Genomic DNA, 17,763 nt, shown 5'->3' with positions numbered 1-17,763 from the left:
TAGTAAATATTTCAGGCCTTCCAGGCCAGATGGGGGTCCCTTAAAGCTCCTCAGCTTGGCTGCTGCGGCAGGACAAGGAGCCGTCAACAACGTGTGAACACGTGAGTGTGGCTGCATTCCGATAAAACTGCTTAGGACACTGACATTTAAATTTCGTATCATTTCCACTTGTCACAAAATATTCTTCCCTTGCTTTTTCCTCACCCTTAAAAACTGTGAAAGCATTCTTAGTTCATAGATGTATAAATACAGAAGTGACTGGATTTGGTCTGTGGGCTGAGGATCACCGACTCTTGCTCTGGAATATCATGGTGGGCTAGGGAGATCACACGCGTCGGCTTCAGACGGACTGAGTGCCGACCCACTACCGCAGGCCTTGGCCTGGGGTGTCCCTGGAGACCCCAAAGCACCTCCCCGGGACAGCACAGCCTGGGGTGGGACAGGCTTCCTCTGGCAGAGTGTCCTCAGCCCCAACCTCCTTCACGTACTCACTGCCCAGCCCAGTGGGGCTGAAGGCACTTGGCACCCTGGGCCTCGGTTTCCTCAGCTCTGATGTCCCACGGGGCTACTGTGAGCTCAAAAGAGAAGGCCTCTGGGAATGCTTCCTGACAAACAGAAGGCAAGAGGAGCCGTGTCCTGGGGTCCCTGGCTGTCCTCAGGCCACCTTGGGACCTAGCTGCTCTGCCTGGCCTCACCCATTTGGCCCGTCTTGTCTGTCCTGGGCTCTGCTGAGGATTTCACCGGAGAGGGTCTTGCTGCTTAAGACAATTTCCAACCTAGTACACCAAAGGGGACACCCCTTCCAGAGAAACGGGGGTCTCCTATACAAGCTCCACCTGACCACCCTGGGATCCAGAGCTAGAGTCAGCCAGACCTGAGAACGGGGGCGATTCACACCATTTCTCTAGAGCAGCACTGACAGTGGCACGAGAAGATGGAAAGGGAGTGGAGACCAGCCGAGAGGATGGAAATAAAACAGTTCTCTGCTCTTCCCAGGCACCTCCCTGACCTGCAGAAAGCACAGGTGGGAGGACAGGCATTTCCTAACACACCCCTGCCTGTTTGAGGGTTCCCCAGCCTTTTGAACTCCTCTGGCTGCCGCTTCCTCTTGGCCTCTGTACCACCTTCCACACAATCTTTGAGCGCAGGTGCCAATGAGGACCCATCGAAACCCCGCTGAGCCCAAGCCTGCCACCCCAGTGGGGTGCGTCCTGCTGCCGCGAGGCCCTGCCCAACCTCAGGCCTCACCTCACAGTGATTGTCCAGCTTGGTCAGCGAGATGTCCATGCTCTGGTGCTGCGCCTTCAGCTCGTCACACCGGGCCTGCCAGCGGTTCAGCTCCAGCTGTGAGGTGTTCAGCGAGGTCTTCAGCTCCTTGGTGTGAGTGTGCAGCTCCTCATACTCCCCCTTCAGTTGGTGGTGCAGGAAATTGACCCTGGGGGGAGGGGTGGGGGGCAGAGGGCCAAGGGGCTGAAGAGCGTACCCAGGCTCTGTCCCAGCTGTGCGGCCTCAGACAAAACTACAACCTCTCTGGGCCTCAGTTTTTGTCATGTGTAAGATGAGGATGTACAACAAAATCAATAGTTTTCAAACTGTGTTCTTCAGGGTTCTATGAGGGTGCCCGGGGCCCCCCACATGGAGCCTGGGGAAACAGAACAGGCAGGCTCGGACACCTGCTTCAACAGAGCAGCGCTGCCAAGACCTCTTTTACATTGAAGGCCTATCTGTATACTTGGAAAAAAGTATTTGTTTCTGCTGTTAACATGTTTTAAAACACACTGAACCAGAAATCTTTGCTCTAAAGGCCTACATCTCTGCCCAGCTCTTCCTTCCAAATCCAAGACCCCTTTCTAATTTCAACTCCTGAGATAAATATAGATGTCAGAGCATCAGGTGAACCCAGTAAAAGTATCACCACTGCCACCCTAGCTACTACCCAAAGGGGACGTCTCGGGGAGGTCTGTATCAGAAAGCTCCAATCACCCAGGGCTCGCGGGCTCGATTTGAGCACAGATGTGTCTTGTTTGACCCAGTTTTATTTTTAAAAATGAATTTGTTTGCTAACATTTAAAAATTTGAAAGTTCCACATCAAGATTCAGATATGTCCAGCTTCTTTTAAGAAAACAGCATAGAACAAATGGATAACCAGGCAGCCCTGGGCCTGCCTCCCAGGGGACACCTGCAGATGGCGTGTATTCTCTCCGTCGCCGTCTGGTCTGCGGCTGGCCCTCTTTCACGCACCCCTGGTAACACAAGCACGTGAGGATGCCGCAGCTGGGCATGGTCACGCCTCTGGGATGAGACATGGCCTGATTCAGGTTCTCTCCGCATTCATTAGAAACACTGACTGTGAACAAGTCAGTCTCTCTAAGGCTGTTTCCTCATCTGTATATTACATAAAAAAGGGGGCTTGTTGATAATCGTAGAGTTGATTTGTGGTATTTGAGGTAGTGATGTCCTATAAAGTCGTTGTGAACCCCGACTTGGTGGGTACGAACCACTGCTCCTTGGGAGAACATGGCGTGGGTTTCTGCAAGCTCTTGGTCACTTTTTTGTCAACTGATCCATACTTTGTCTTAGGTGGGCATCTTTTTACAGACACCTCATGTACTATAATCACAGCCAACAGCACCGGCCCTCAGGCCTGAACAAAGCTTGTCCATGCACATATTTTCTCCATGAGGCACCCCACAGCCTTGCACTTAGGAACACCACACAGCACTATAGCACTCTGTTTTGGCGTATTTTAAACAGCAAATCACCACCAAAAAGCACAAAAATCTGGAAACACCATGGCACTAAATAGAGCAGGGACAGGATGCTTGTTTGCAGTATGAGAGCTGGAACAAGAAGGCAGTGTGTCTGTGTTCAACCTCAGCTGGAAACGTGTGCATGCGGAGACTCAAGTATCTTGCCACTCTGGGCGTGTCTGTGGAAGTGCCGCGAGTGTCGAGTTGGGGGTTACTTATAAATGTTGGCAAGTAGGTGAACTCACAAATAGGCAAGTGTGAATTGTAAGGATGGGCTCTAGCACCTTCACGAGACAGCATGTGGCTCACATAGATGATGAACGTGCCGGACACAATCCCCACCATCACAAGGGTGGGGGTGAGAACCACCCAGAAGGACAACACACTGTCCCCAGGTATCACCCGAGTCCTTCCACCCCAGCAATGGCTGGAGTCTCCTTTTAACTCAGCACCATCCAGCTGTGAACATGCCAGCGTCTGTACAAATACATGGTGACCAGGAGACTCCGCAGACCTTTCAGCAGGTGCTAAGCGAGTTGGTCTGAGTGGGATCCGGCGCCTACCTGTCCAGCTCTCCCCGCAGCCTCTGGTTCTCGTCCACGGCGATGGCATTGCTCCTCTGCTCATGCTGCAGGGCCTCCCTCTCGGAGTTCAACCCCTTCTCCAGCTCCTCCAGCTCCGCCTTGTGCCTCAGCACCCCTTCGTGCCTGTTGGAGGGATCACACCGCGGGGAGCTTGGCGTATTGCACACCCCGGAGGACTGCAAGACCTCCCAAGAGGATGCGGGGTCCTCCAGGGGCTCCCCTCTGCAGAGGAGAGGGGAATGAGGGGGAGCAGGCAGGACAAGAGGCTGGACGGCAGAGGACCTGGAGGATGGCGGGGTGGCTGGGAGAGATGTCTGGGCTGGGGTCCAGGCCGGCCAGCCCCGGGGGTCTCCTCCAGTCCCAGAGCCCAGTCTTCTTCCCCCAGCGGCCCCTCGGTTCCCTGACAGAGCAGCCCCCTCTCCTTCAGCCACACAGGAACACCACGACTGTTTTCTGAACTCCACCCCTTTCTCTCAGAGACATAAATATGTTACTAGGTGGTTCACTAAGCACAACGAGATGTTAAAAAAACACAAAATAAACTGAACATAACCTGCTGATCCCTTGTCACTGAGCACTGGGTGAGCCCCCAACCCTCCCCTAGGGAGCCTTGTTCTTCGTCTGGCCTTGCAGGGGGCGCTGCGGCTTGCCTGGTGGGCAGCTGCCAGAGGCCACTCGCTTCCCCTCTCACCCCCCACCCCCGCCAGTAGTCTCCTCGGAACCCCCACCCGCAGCCCTTACCCTCCCCAACAACCTCCCCTCCACTGGGGCTCTATTTTCTCCAATCTCATCTTAGAGGATACCGCACAGCCGTCCCTGGGGGGCAGCAGAGCACAAGGACGGACTCCTGACAGCTCGGGGCGGGGCTGTTCCTCCTGCCTGCTGGCATTTTCCGTGTTTGCTGATGACCCAGGATCCCAAGTCCAAGGTGGTGAAAGAGGCACCACCTGGGTCATCCCCACGCAGGCAAATGGCGCCTCCAGACCCCCTTCCTGTCTGAGGTTTTCATACCCAGAAACAGCTGACAGATACCATCCCCCACCCCACCCCCGACCCCCGTGAACCAGTGTCCAGCCTCCATCTTCAGACCACCCCCATGGTCCCCAGCCCCCCATCAGCCGAACTTCTACGGCCTGACTGGAGCCAAGACTTGTGGGGGGATTCAACTTGGACACGTACTCAGGCAGCTGCTTAAAGACAAACTCGTGTGTGGTCTTTTGTCACAGGGCAGAGGCTGCCCCAATGTGGTGACATGTAAAGCTTGGACTGGGGGCTCTGCCCAGCTGACCGTTAGGGTTCCCCAACTCCTCCTTTCCTGCTGTAGTGTCTTGGAGAGCGTACTGATCAAATCTCTAACCATGAGTACCCACCCGACCGCAGGGCAGGAGCTGTGAGTCCCGCTCACCAGTGAATCCCTTGTATGAGGCATGGAGCTCAGCGATTATCCTTAAGGGAATGAATGAGTGTTCGAGTTAAGTATCAAATGAGGTGAATACAGAGCCAACCCTCCCACCTTCCAGGTACCTATACTCCCCAACCTGTAGCCCTGCTACAGACAGACCAAAGGGGCTTCCAGCCATGCTCCAGCCAGTAAAAATCACTGAGAAGTACAGCAGTTGCACATGCTGTACTGAGCGAGGACCGAGGGGAAAGAGTAATGAACTCCCCCTTCAGGGCCAGTCCAAACTCCACCTGCAAAAACCTGCCTCCCGCGGACACTCAGAGTATTTTAAGACGTTATGATGACATGTAACAGACCATTTACATGACACATTAAGTGCCTGGTGAGTGGTGGGCACTGTGCTAGTGTCAGAGAATAAGAACCACCTCATTAGTCAACTCAGTGCACCCCTGCCTCAGCTAGACACAGCACCATGCATACAACAGATGCTTACTAAGTGCCGCGTGAAGACAGAACCAGTACGAGAGAAGCAGAATGTCGAGAGGCAGAAGATGCTAACTTTGGCTAGAGGGAGCAGAGTCTTCTAGGAGCAGATGTCTGAAGGCTGGAGACGTGGGCGGATAAAAGGGGTGGAGAGCTCCAGGTAGAGGGAACGAGGAAGCTCTGGGTGAGTGAACATACAAACATCATCAGACACCCTGAGCACCCATCGGGTGCCCGAGACAGAGCCAGGCTTTGCTGCCTCAACAACCTTCCTGGGTCCCTGTGGCGGAAGCACCCTGCACTTGGCTGCTCCCACTTTGCAAACCCAGCATCAGCTTCGCATCTACCTGCATCGGAGTCCAGGAGAGCATGTGAGCAGGAAGCTCTCACAAGCACAAGGGATGGATAATCACTGCTCCCGGCACTTGAGAGCCTCTCTTTAGAGGTCCATCTCTCCCTTGCATTCGAGTCCTGGGTACGTCACACCTCCCAGGGCTCAGACTCCAGGCCTGCCACACCTGCCCAGGGGCCTGGAGCAATCAGGAGTCTGCCCAGGCAGGAGCTCAGGAGATGCTGGCTGACTGAATGCATGCAAAACCCAGGATCCAGATTTGTGAAGAGATCAAAGTTAAGATCGGTGCATTTCAGTGTGTGTACATTTTACCTTAAAATTTAAAAAAAAGCATGTGGGTAGAAAGTGAGAGGCACAGGTGAAACGAGAATGGCAGATGATTGCTAACTGCAGAAGCCAGGACGTCCATGGGGGTTTCACTATGCCATTCTGTTTACTTTCTATATATTCACAAGTTTCCAAAACGAAAGGTTAAAAAAAAGGAAGACACTGGATCTTGATAAAGAAGAAAAGGCCTAGGAAACCAGAGGGAGGTACCTCACTGTAAACTGACAGCTGTCAACCTTCCTCCTGGTTCCTGGGTTTGGAGAAGAAATGGAGGAAATGGGGATCTTTAGGGAAACAGGGACCCCAATTCTGGGCTTCCCCAAGGCGGGATTTGCCATGGCACCCCCTTCTCCACTTGGGGACCCTTCTGCTACTGTCTCCAGCTGCAGACTCCAAATCGCTGAGGGTGCCTTTTCACCTGCTTCCCTTTGGGAGGGGGCACCCAGGGTCCAGACACGGTGGCGCCAGCCCGGAGCCCACCCGGTGCACACCTCTCTCCGAGCTCCTTGTGCTCCAGCTCCAGCGTGCGATGCAGCGCTTTCAGGCAGCTGTGCTGGCGGATGAGGGCCTCGTACTCGGAGGACTGCCGCTCGTGGAGCGCGCCCAGGCGCTCGTGGTCCTGCAGCAGGGCCTCGTAGGCCGCCGCCAGCTGCTCGCGCTGCTTCTGTAGGCTCTCGTTCTCGCTGTCCTTGGCCGCCTGCTGGTTCTGGAGCAGCGTGTACTGTGCGGTGAGCGCGGCGCTCTGGGAGCTCAGCGTGGAGTTCTCCACCTGCCGGGAGGGACAGGGCGGCAGGAGCACAGCCTCGGTGACCCCACACGCAGCGCATGGGGCCAGGAGCGGGTCGGGGACAGAGGCAGACACCCAGTAACAGGGACCCTCGGGGCAGGTGAGTCCCAGCCGGGTGGAGGACAGCTCTAGCAGAAGTTAAGGAGCTGCCCTGGACAGAGGCCAAACAGCATCTGTGGACAATCAGATGGGGCTTTGGTCCTGAGCCCTTCTCTACAATGGACAGAAAATTTGGGGGACAATTACATCCCTTTTCTGGATAAGCTCCCGGGTACCTCTTCTGACTACCTTTTCAAAGCCTATTTTCTACAACAAGTAGAAAGAAAGGGTACAGAATAGCTGAACGACACTACCGACCACTTAACCTAATGGATGTCCACAGAATACCCATCCAACAGCGCCCAGACCTACAGAAAATGGAAGAGGAGGGAACACTTCCCAACTCATTCGAGGCCAGAAGTACCCTAATATCAAAGCCAAAGACATTACAACAACAAAAAAACAAAACTATGAACCAATATCCTACTTTCTTGCTTTTACAGAACAAATCCCCAACACTCTGCCAATCAGTTTCCTGTTTATTGTCCCTGACCCATTAGTTACGTATTTTTCTCAGAAACTGTGTTAACAATGACAATCCATTTTCCCACAGTCTGTTAACCATAAATAAAAACCAGCATCCTAAGATATGAGGCATAGATCACTAGTTTTGCTAGATGCTCTCAACAGCCTGGGAGCCGTATCACAGTCCTACTTCCCTTGTGGAAATTAAAAATTAAAAAAAAAAATCCCTGGTTAAATTTGTTGAACTAAACTTACCTGATCCCAGAACTTCTTTTCCACGTCATTCCTAATAACGCTTCCAGGAGCAGAGTTGTGGAAACAGACAAGACTCTCTGAGCACAAGCTCGTGGCCCATGCACTGAAAGCTCAATCACTGAAAACGGCTTCTAAACCATCCCCTCCTTCAAAGATCCCGAGGCTGGGAACCCCTGTTCACAGCTAGTCAACTGACAACAAGACAAAACCCAACCCAAGCTCTCCCATGCTTTGCTCTGATGACTGAGCTATGGAATGTGCACGGATGGTCTCCAGGAGGCACAGGGCCACGTGCCCACGGGGCTGGCTCGCCCGGGCCCTCACCTGCAGCTTGGCCGTCTGCGTCTGCAGCGTGGTGTTGTGCTCCTGCAGGAAGGCACTCTGCTGCTGCAGCGTCAGGATCTGGCTGCTGAAGGCCACGTTCTGGGTCTCCAAGTGCTGCAGCTGTTCCTTGAGCAGCTGCTTCTCGGCCTGCAGAGCTGCGTTCTAGGGGGCAAGGAAGCATGGGGCCAATGAGACACTGCCTCGGTCATTGCCAACTGGCCGTGGTTACCTGGGTTGTAAGGAAACCTTGAGAGCTGATGTGTTGGGGGCCAAAGCCAGAGTAACCCAGGTGAGATAACTAACTGTTTCCCTCGTGGGAAAGACCATCAACTGAATTGAGAAAAAAAAAGAGTAACTTCTTTTGGCATGTGCTTTCAAGGTAGAAATGAATGCACATAATAGGGGTACTGTATCTAACCTGAGCATAGGAATGAGAGCTAAAGGCCAGCTGGAGTTAAAACCACTTCATCCTTTCTCTCTCTAATGCTTTCTACTAAACACACCAGAGTGTATTTCCATGAATTCCTGTACAGGACAGGGAGTCAAGCCTGCAGCCACAAGCTCACGCCATTCAGGAATGGCAGCAGGTAGAATGAGGCGGCCTTGTTCCATGACACTGATGAAGATTGTAAAATGTCCTGGGCAGGTGGCCAGGACCCAGGAGTACAGCCTCGTGCTATCCTTCACTAGCCCAGGACTCTCTGAACTGTCTTAGCTTTCTCATCTGTCGAACGAAAATCATCACTATTTATTTCATGAGGTTGTTGGCAATGGCACAGTCAAATAAAGTCAGGGCTTTAGACAGATAGTAAATAGCTGTGGGTTTGCCAATCACATGGTCTCTGCCCCCAAACCACTCAACTCCGCCACTGCAGCGGGGAGGCAGCCCCCGACCCAGTACATAAACTGAGGGTGTGTCTGTGGACCAACAAAAGCTTATTTACAAAAACAAGTGGCAGGCTGTAGTCTGTCACCCCTTGGTAGGGCACTGAGACATACAATACCATGGAAGCAGCGCTGGTGTATAAGCACAAGACCAAGTCTAACGGGCAGGCACACAGTGATTTGCCATGGGAAAATGCCCCTTTATGCTAGAAAAGCTCACGGGACTCGAAAGGGCAACTCAAGATGTAGCCAACTACATCTGGACAGATGCTGGCATCTTGTGTCCTTTGTGGTAATGGCACGCTGTCAACGGGACTATTAGTGGGACGGTCTCTGGGCGGCCATGGCGGGGCAGCCCACTCACGTTCCGTTCCAGCTCGATGGCCCGGTCCTTCAGGCGGAGCAGCTCCATCGTGGCCTCCTTGTGGCTGGGTCCCCAGGGCTCCTTCCCTTGGGGACCAGCAACCAGCGTCCCCACAGGGTGTTTGAAGGAGTTCTGTAGGGGCTTCCCCTCTTCTTGGCTCTTTCTGAGGATCTCATACTCCATCTTCAGCTGCAGGCACAGAATCCAAAAGCAGACATGGGGCGGGAAGAGGCCCTGCTCAGAGCCCTGTGTTGGCAGCTGGAGGCCAGCCCCGTGCCGAACCCATCACCTCGGCTCACCCCAGCCCTTACCTGGCACTGGTGACAAGCCAGACACCCTGTTTCTGCTTTGGGGGAGTGTGCATAACCTCCTACCCGCATTCCCGCCCTTCCAGAGGACCTGCCTCGGGCCTGACTTGAGCCACGTGAGCATGACAAGTCGTCTCCCTTCCCTGGGCCTCAGCTGTCTGCACCATACAGCCAAGGTGAGCCTGGGCATTCGGACCAGGGGATGTTATAAAGCCCCTTCCTGCTCTATAACTGCTGTGCTCTAGATTCCTTATTTAATCATGCAGCCAAGAAAAGTGTCAGGAATTCAAAATAGAAGGGCCAAAGGGCACGCATGTGCCCAGAGTACACAGGCATACAAGCCTGTCCTATCTGAGGGTGCTGTAAGGCTGTCAGCCTGTTTGGTGCCCGATGCTCACAGCCCCTGGCCCCTACAGGCCTCGTTCACGCTCTGGCTCTGCCCGGCCCACACCTGCTCCAGGAAACGGGCACCCAGTCTGGCCCTCTGCCACCCAGGTGAGGGGCTGGAGAAGAGGACCCCGGGACCTCACAGCTGGGACCCAACGCTTGTCCAGCTCTTACCACATGGAGCTCGTTCTGTAACTGGTAGTTCAGGCTGGCTTTCTCTTCCACCTGTGCTTCCAAGAACACGATCTTTTCTTCTTTCATGGCTAGTGTTGTTTTTAATTCTGATTCATTTCTATCCTCCAAAATCTTGTACTTTCTGAAAAATACAAATATACAATAGCATTCATCTGCCTCTTCCACCCACAAGCTCCCAACCTCCCAGCTGCCGACACACCTTCCTCCGTTAAGCTGGTCTCTCTATCACCCTGCAGCGTTTGGCCCAGAAGAAGAGCTGGAGCCAAAAGCCATCGTCCAGAGCCCTTCCTGGGGCTCCCTACAAAGACACGCCTGTGACACCTTCAAACGAAACATCACTGCTGTGGTCTTACAGGCATCACCACAGGGAGGGATTATTATGGCCATTTCACAGATGGGGAAACTGAGTCTCAGAAAGGCTAAGCAATTTGCCTAAAACCATAGTGCTAGGTAAGTTAAGTCTAGGTGGCCTTTTCACCAAGGCAGAAGGGTGGCATATTATCTGGCAGGTGGCTTTTGCTGGTTATAAGTCCAGCAAAAGTCCAAGATTTTGGATATCCTTGAAAAAAAAAAGAAAGAGATCATTTAGGAAAGCAATGCAGGCAAAGGTTACAAGTTAAATTTTTAAAAATTAAAGGGCAGGGATGGTACTGGAGGTCCTAGCCACAACAATTAGACAAAACAAAGAAATATAAGGAATCCAGATTGGTAAAGAAGAAGTTAAACTGTCACTATTTGCAGATGACATGATATTGTACATAAAAAACCCTAAAGACTCCACTCCAAAACTACTAGAACTAATATCGGAATTCAGCAAAGTTGCAGGATACAAAATTAACACACAGAAATCTGTGGCTTTCCTATACACTAACAATGAACTAATAGAAAGAGAAATCAGGAAAATAATTCCATTCACAATTGCATCAAAAAGAATAAAATACCTAGGAATAAACCTAACCAAAGAAGTGAAAGACCTATACCCTGAAAACTGTAGGTCACTCTTAAGAGAAATTAAAGAGGACACTAACAAATGGAAACTCATCCCATGCTCCTGACTAGGAAGAATTAATATCACCAAAATGGCCATCCTGCCCAAAGCAATATACAGATTTGATGCAATCCCTATCAAATTACCAACATTCTTCAACGAACTGGAACAAATAGTTCAAAAATTCATATGGAACCACCAAAGACCCCGAATAGCCAAAGCAATCCTGAGAAGGAAGAATAAAGTGGGGGGGATCTCACTCCCCAACTTCAAGCTCTACTACAAAGCCACAGTAATCAAGACAATTTGGTACTGGCACAAGAACAGAGCCACAGACCAGTGGAACAGAAGAGACTCCAGACATTAACCCAAACATACATGGTCAATTAATACATGATAAAGGAGCCATGGACATACAATGGGGAAATGACAGCCTCTTCAACAGATGGTGCTGGCAAAACTGGACAGCTACATGTAAGAGAATGAAACTGGACCACTGTCTAACCCCATACACAAAAGTAAATTTGAAATGGATCAAAGACCTGAATTTAAGTCATGAAATCATAAAACTCTTAGAAAAAAACATAGGCAAAAATCTCTTGGACATAAACATGAGCGACTTCTTCATGAACATATCTCCCCAGGCAAGGGAAACGAAAGCAAAAATGAACAAGTGGGACTATATCAAGCTGAAAAGCTTCTGTACAGCAAAGGACACCATCAATAGAATAAAAAGGTATCCTACAGTATGGGAGAATATATTCATAAATGACAGATCCGATAAAGGGCTGACATCCAAAATATATAAAGAACTCATGCACCTCAACAAACAAAAAGCAAATAATCGAATTAAAAAATGGGCAGAGGAGCTGAACAGACAGTTCTCAAAATAAGAAATTCAGATGGCCAACAGACACATCAAAAGATGCTCCACATCACTAATCATCATAGAAATGCAAATTAAAACCACAATGAGATATAACCTCACACCAGTAAGGATCACCATGATCCAAAAGACAAACAACAACAAATGTTGGCGAGGTTGTGGAGAAAGGGGAACCCTCCTACACTGCTGGTGGGAATGTAAATTAGTTCAACCATTGTGGAAAACAATATGGAGGTTCCTCAAAAAACTAAAAATAGAAATACCATTTGACCCAGGAATTCCACTTCTAGGAATTTACCCTAAGAATGCAGCAGCCCAGTTTGAAAAAGACAGATGCACCCCTATGTTTATTGCTGCACTATTTACAATAGCCAAGAAATGGAAGCAACCTAAGTGTCCATCAGTAGATGAATGGATAAGGAAGATGTGGTACATATACACAATGGAATATTATTCAGCCATAAGAAGAAAACAAATCCTACCACTTGCAACAACATGGATGGAGCTAGAGGGTTTTATGCTCAGTGAAATAAGCCAGGCAGAGAAAGACAAGTACCAAATGATTTCATTCATATGTGGAGTATAAGAACAAAGAAAAACTGAAGGAACAAAACAGCAGGAGACTCACAGAACCCAAGAATGGACTAACAGTTACCAAAGGGAAAGGGACTGGGGAGGATGGGTGGGAAGGGAGGGGAAAAAGAAAGGGGGCATTACGATTAGCATGTATGTGTGTGTGGGGGCACGGGGAGGGCTGTATAACACAGAGAAGACAAGTAGCAATTCTACAGCATCTTACTACACTGATGGACAGTGACTGTACTGGGGATTGTGGGGGGACTTGGTGAAGGGGGGAGCCTAGTAAACATAATGTTCATGTAATTGTAGATTAATGATAACAACAACAACAACAAAAATTAAAGGGCAGTGGCAGAAGAGAGGGATGAACAGGCAGAGGGCAGCATTTTTAGGACAATGGAAATGTTCTGCACAATACTATAATGGCAGATGCATGTCATTACATATTTGTCAAGACCCACAGCATGTACACCACCAAGAGTGTGCGACGCCAGGACGATGATGAGCCGGTGCATGTTCCTCGAGTGTAACCAATGTGCCCCTTTGGTGGGGAATACTGACAGTGGGGGAGGCGATGCCTGTGGGGGTTCAGGAGACACTGGAGGATTTCTGTACCTTCCCCTCAATTTTGTTGTGAACTTAAAACTGCTCTAAAAGGAAGTCTACTTAAGAAAATACTAAGAAGCCTTTTTATCAGACAAAAGGATCTCCTTCTACTTCTCCCTGGGAATCTCCAGGAAGAAGACTTGGAATATAAAGGACATTGACCCAGGGACCCAAGAGACAACAGGCCCGCAACTGTGAAGAGTAACTGGCTCTCTCAAGCTGGGGGCAAGGAGCACGGGGGCCATGGGCGTGAGCTGGCAAAGCCCGCAGACCACGAGGGGGGTCCTCACGTGTCGCCGTGGCTGTTGTCATCCTGCAGCAGCAGCAGCTCCTTGTGGAGGCCGACCTTTTCCAGGCTTTGACTTAGTTTGTCCAGCTCACTGGTCAGCTGCTGGCTCTTCAGCTTCTCCATCACCAGGTCCTGCAAGGGCAGTGAGAGGCCACACTTGGGACAGGAGCCCAGCAGACGGCAGGGGGGCTGCGTGCAACCCCTTCTCAAGGCTGAGCAAGTGTTCCCAAGTCATGGCTGATTCAGGGGTTACAAGGGCCAAGCAGACGGTTCAACAGCGATGGGTGAACCCCAGGGACATCTTCTAAAGGGAGGGGACGAACACACTTTCCAGACCCTGGGGCTGAAGATGACTACAACACAAGGCAGTATGTCCAGGATGATCTACTGTGCTCCAAAAACACCCAAACATGTGTGTGAAATACCATTTGTGGCGTGGGTTTGGTTTCTGATTACCTGATTTCACAGGAAAAGCCAATCATGTGGTTAAATGCTTACTGCACAGAATTTGCAATACACAGGGAAAAGTATGAAGAGGAAAAATATTTTAAAGCCTGGTATTGGTGTACCTTACACAAGTGGGTGATCTCATTTAGGCAGTTCACTTACTTGAGTATCCCTTCCCCACCTCTTTGTACTTCACGAGGTAGATACCATTTTCTGCCGGGTGTCATGGCTACTGGCATACATGCTTATCCCCACTAAATCCTAAGGCCTGGAACAGCAGCATGACAGAGTGGTGCTCGCCAAACATTGCATCTGCTCCTTGTGTACTTCCAGCCACACTGCAATTAGGTGATGCCAGGTGCCCACTGAGCTGTGGGTGGAAGTGATGTGGATCACTTCCTGGCTGTGGCATCGCTGGCATGTGACCTTCCAGCTGCCTTTTCTCCTGCCACAGAACCGCCCAAACCTTGTGTTCAGATGGTGGGGCCAAAGCAGCCGGGACTGCTGGGTCACAGCACAGAGGACAGGCTCCCGGAGAGTTACCTGGACTCTCCCGGGTGAGAAGCGACCACTGGTGCAGTAGGGCCACTGGAATCCTGGGGCTCTCTGTTACTGCAGCAGAGCCTACTCTATGCTTACAGAGGCAGGGACTGTGGGTTTTACTTGCATTTTGTACCTCTCCCGCAAATGCGACTGATCTGTCTGCACTGACAGTCTGTAAGCCTTTTTGAACATGGACACCTCTCTGTGCTCACCAAATCTATTTCCTTTTCCTCCTTGGCACACAGCTGGAGGGCATCCCAGGCTCCTCTGCATCCAGGTGCAGCTGTGTGACTGAGTTCTGCACTGTGAAGCACGTTCCTTCCCACTCTCTTCCCTGTCCACCAGCCACAGGCAGAGGAGCCAAAAGGGGACTCCACTGTGGGACGGCCGGGCCACGGGATGGAGGAAGCCGGTGCCTGCGGCACTGAGTAAGGCCACGTGTGAACAGCCACACTGAACTCCTCCACGTATGAGACTCGACTTGTGTGTGGGGCCACTCTGACTCTGAAGTCACTCCCTTGAGCAGTCACTCACCCTAATATACGGAAGGAATGCCCACGTGACCTGTGCAAAAACCCCAGGGAAAAACAGGACACATTTACCAAGAAGCCTGAAAAATGTTCCTACCTTTTAATCCTACAATTCCACTCGTAGGAATATATCCAAAGAAAACAGATTTGTCCACGAAGGTATATGTGTACAAGGATGTCTGGTATTACTTGAAACAGTGGAAAAAATTGTAAACAACCAAATGTCCAAAAAGCACTGTCTGGTGGAAGACTTTGTTCTCCTTCTACAGAGATCTTAATCTACACAATTAAGATCTTGCAGCCATTAGAAATCATGGCTTGAAACCTCTTTAATGTAATGAGAAAAGGCATAGTAAGTCAAAAACAGAATGGAGTTTGGACGTAGAAAGTACACGCAAGTGCGTGAGTTTACAAACGCACACGGGAAATGATGGGCTAAAAGCAGCCAAACTAGGAGCAGTGGGTTATCCCTGGGAAGTCAAAGTGCAATAGGCGATTTGCGCTCTGCTCCTCCTGCCTTTAGGCATTCTTCTGTTTGGAACTGTGGAAAACATTTAAGGGGGGCACACTAAGCCCCACTGCTGGTCTGGAAGGCCATGCCACCCAGCATGCACCTGCTGCTCGGGGCAAACGCACCAACCCACTGCCGCCCCACCCCGCTCACCTCTCGCAGAGTCGTCAGTGTCCTCGTGTGCACGGTGACCTGCTTGGTGAGGTCCCGGTTGTCCTTCTCCAGCTCCTTCAGCTTGCTGGCTGCGTCCCTGCAGCGGGCCAGCTCTCTGTCCAGAGCGCGGCTCTCCTTCTCGGCAGCGGACAGCTTGGCCGTGCTGTCGTCCAGCACCGCGTCCTTGAGCTCCACCTGCTGCCACAGCCGCTTTGCCTCCTTCTCCAGCAGCTTCTTGTCTTTCTCTAGCTGGGCCACCTCCTGCTCCAGGGCCTTTCGGTCCTTCTCCGACCGCTCCAGCTGCTTGTTGGAGAGCCGGAGGGCCTCCAGGTCCCGCTGCAGGGCCTGGTTCTCCGCCTCCAGCTCCCCGAGCTCTCGCTCAAGGGCCTGCGACCTCTGGCCGCTGCTCTCCAGCGTCTGCTGCAGCCGGAGGTTGTCCGCACTCATGGTCTGGTAGCTGAGCTCCAGGCGCTCTGACTTCTTGCCCAGGGCCTTCAGCAGCTCCACGTTTTTCCGCAGCTGCTCCTTCTCCTGCTCAAGCTCCCGGTTCTCCTGCTCGATCTGAGCCAACTTGGCACTGGTGAAGCGCATGGCCTCCACCATCCTGCGCAGCTCCAGGTTCTCCTCATCCAGCTGCTTGTTGTCCCGCTCCAGCCCCTCGAGCTGCACAGACACGTTCTGCAGGGTGTCCAGAGACTTCTGCAGCTTCCGGTTCTCCAGAGCCAGGCTCTGCCTCTCGCACTCCAGGCTGTCGACCTGCTCGCTGGCCACCTTCAGGGAGGTCACCTTCGTGGCCAGCTTCTCATTCTCCTTCTGCAGCCGGTGCAGCTCTTTCTCCAGCTCCTCTGCCCGCTCCACCTTCTCCTTCACCTGCTCCAGGTCCCTGTGCAGCTGCTGTTTCTCGAACTCCAGCTTGCTGAGCTTGCTGCTGGTCTCTGTCACTGTCTGGTGGAGGACTTTGTTCTCCTTCTCGACATCTTTCACGCGGGCCTCACTGCTGACCTGTGACCTCTCCCGCAGTGACCACACCGCTTGGTTGAGATGATCCTTTTCTTGCTCAAGGTCCTTGATCTGCGGGAAAACACAATAGCAACAACACAGGCTGCGGCACGAATGTATTTCAGTGATTTGGGTCCATAGCGGGGGACTAAAGTGTAGTCCTTGAAAGATTACTTCAAATTGAGTCCTAATGTTTCCCAGGGGCCTGATATGGGCATAGGGTGAAGGGCAGTCATTACCCAGTTAAGTCAAAATATACTCCTATAGGCAGGATGATTTAGAAACGTAACATCTCTTTTTCTCAAAACAACAGCAGCAATTTTCCCTTGGTACTTCCTTATCCTGGCCAGCAGGACCCCCGTGATCCGGGCCGCCCACCTTGGCGGCCTCCCCTCACGACAACCCCCCCTCCCCCTGCCTCCGCCTCCAGCACCGCTGGCTCCTCTTCACCCTCCAGGGCTCTGTGTGAGCGTCTGCGCCTCAGGGAAGCCTCACACCGCAGCTCTAACGCAGCCTGCACCCAGCAGGATTCTCCTCCCCAGTGCACATCTGACAGTCCAACAGCAGGCTGCTCTTTGCCCATCAGTCTGCCTTCTAGAGCTTGCTTACACCACACCAGGCAGGGGCTCTGCTTGACTTTTCACCATACCCAGCAGCGTCCAGCTCTCCTTTTACGGCTCTACTTCAGAGGCTGAAAAACTCAAATATGTGATATCCCAGCCTCCCTTGCAGTTAGGGGTAGTCACAGGTCGGATCTGGCTAACAAGATGTGGACAAAGGGTTCTAGGGAGGCCTTTCCTTTGCCCCTTCGCCCTCCACCTTCTTCGGCCCACACCTCAGGGATGTGCAGCAACCACTGCCGACACCGGCAGAGCAGGAAGAGAGGAGCTGGCTCCTTGGTGCCACCCCGGGGCCCCTGCACAGCACCGCACCGCCCACCCCGGGACTTGTCCTGTGAGGTATACATGGCGCCATGGGTATCCGTTGTCCTGGGAGTCGTCCTGAGATTTGCATGGCATTTAGCAGGACCCATGCCACAGCAGTTCCTCTCTCCTCACCCAAGTGATGACAATCAAAAACTGGACTGCCAGTATCTCCTGACAGGCCCAATCTGCTCCCTCCCCAACTGCCAGTTGAGAATTGCTGATTTGAGCTGCAGCTTCGCTAAGTGACTGGTAACCCAAGTATCACGGATAAATTACCAGGAAATGGCCGCAATCCTGGACCCTCCCTCTAGCAGGGGTTCAGGAGAGACATGAACCCC

The 17,763-nt window shown here is 51.8% G+C and overlaps 1 protein-coding gene across 5 annotated transcripts in view; it reads right to left on the bottom strand.

Moving 5' to 3' along the window:
• The window catches only part of CCDC88C (coiled-coil domain containing 88C), a 118,455-nt gene that overhangs the window by 19,259 nt on the left and 81,433 nt on the right, over window positions 1-17,763 (bottom strand). For all 5 annotated transcript variants that reach the window (XR_005024121.2, XM_036882031.2, XM_036882036.2 and 2 more), the window contains 8 exons: window positions 15,501-16,571; window positions 13,318-13,448; window positions 9,948-10,089; window positions 9,079-9,267; window positions 7,830-7,991; window positions 6,391-6,668; window positions 3,315-3,458; window positions 1,249-1,435 (listed from right to left, as the gene is read on the bottom strand). Coding sequence is in view for 4 of the 5 variants with exons in the window: in XM_036882031.2 (XP_036737926.2) it covers window positions 1,249-1,435; window positions 3,315-3,458; window positions 6,391-6,668; window positions 7,830-7,991; window positions 9,079-9,267; window positions 9,948-10,089; window positions 13,318-13,448; window positions 15,501-16,571 (2,304 nt within the window). In the remaining variant the exon portion in view is untranslated. The remainder of the gene's footprint in view (window positions 1-1,248; window positions 1,436-3,314; window positions 3,459-6,390; window positions 6,669-7,829; window positions 7,992-9,078; window positions 9,268-9,947; window positions 10,090-13,317; window positions 13,449-15,500; window positions 16,572-17,763) is intronic.

Source organism: Manis pentadactyla, chromosome 11 (genome assembly GCF_030020395.1).
Source record: "Manis pentadactyla isolate mManPen7 chromosome 11, mManPen7.hap1, whole genome shotgun sequence".
Lineage (NCBI taxonomy): Eukaryota > Metazoa > Chordata > Mammalia > Pholidota > Manidae > Manis > Manis pentadactyla.
The sequence above is the reverse complement of the archived record's forward strand: the minus strand, read 5'-3'. Positions and strand labels throughout refer to the sequence as shown.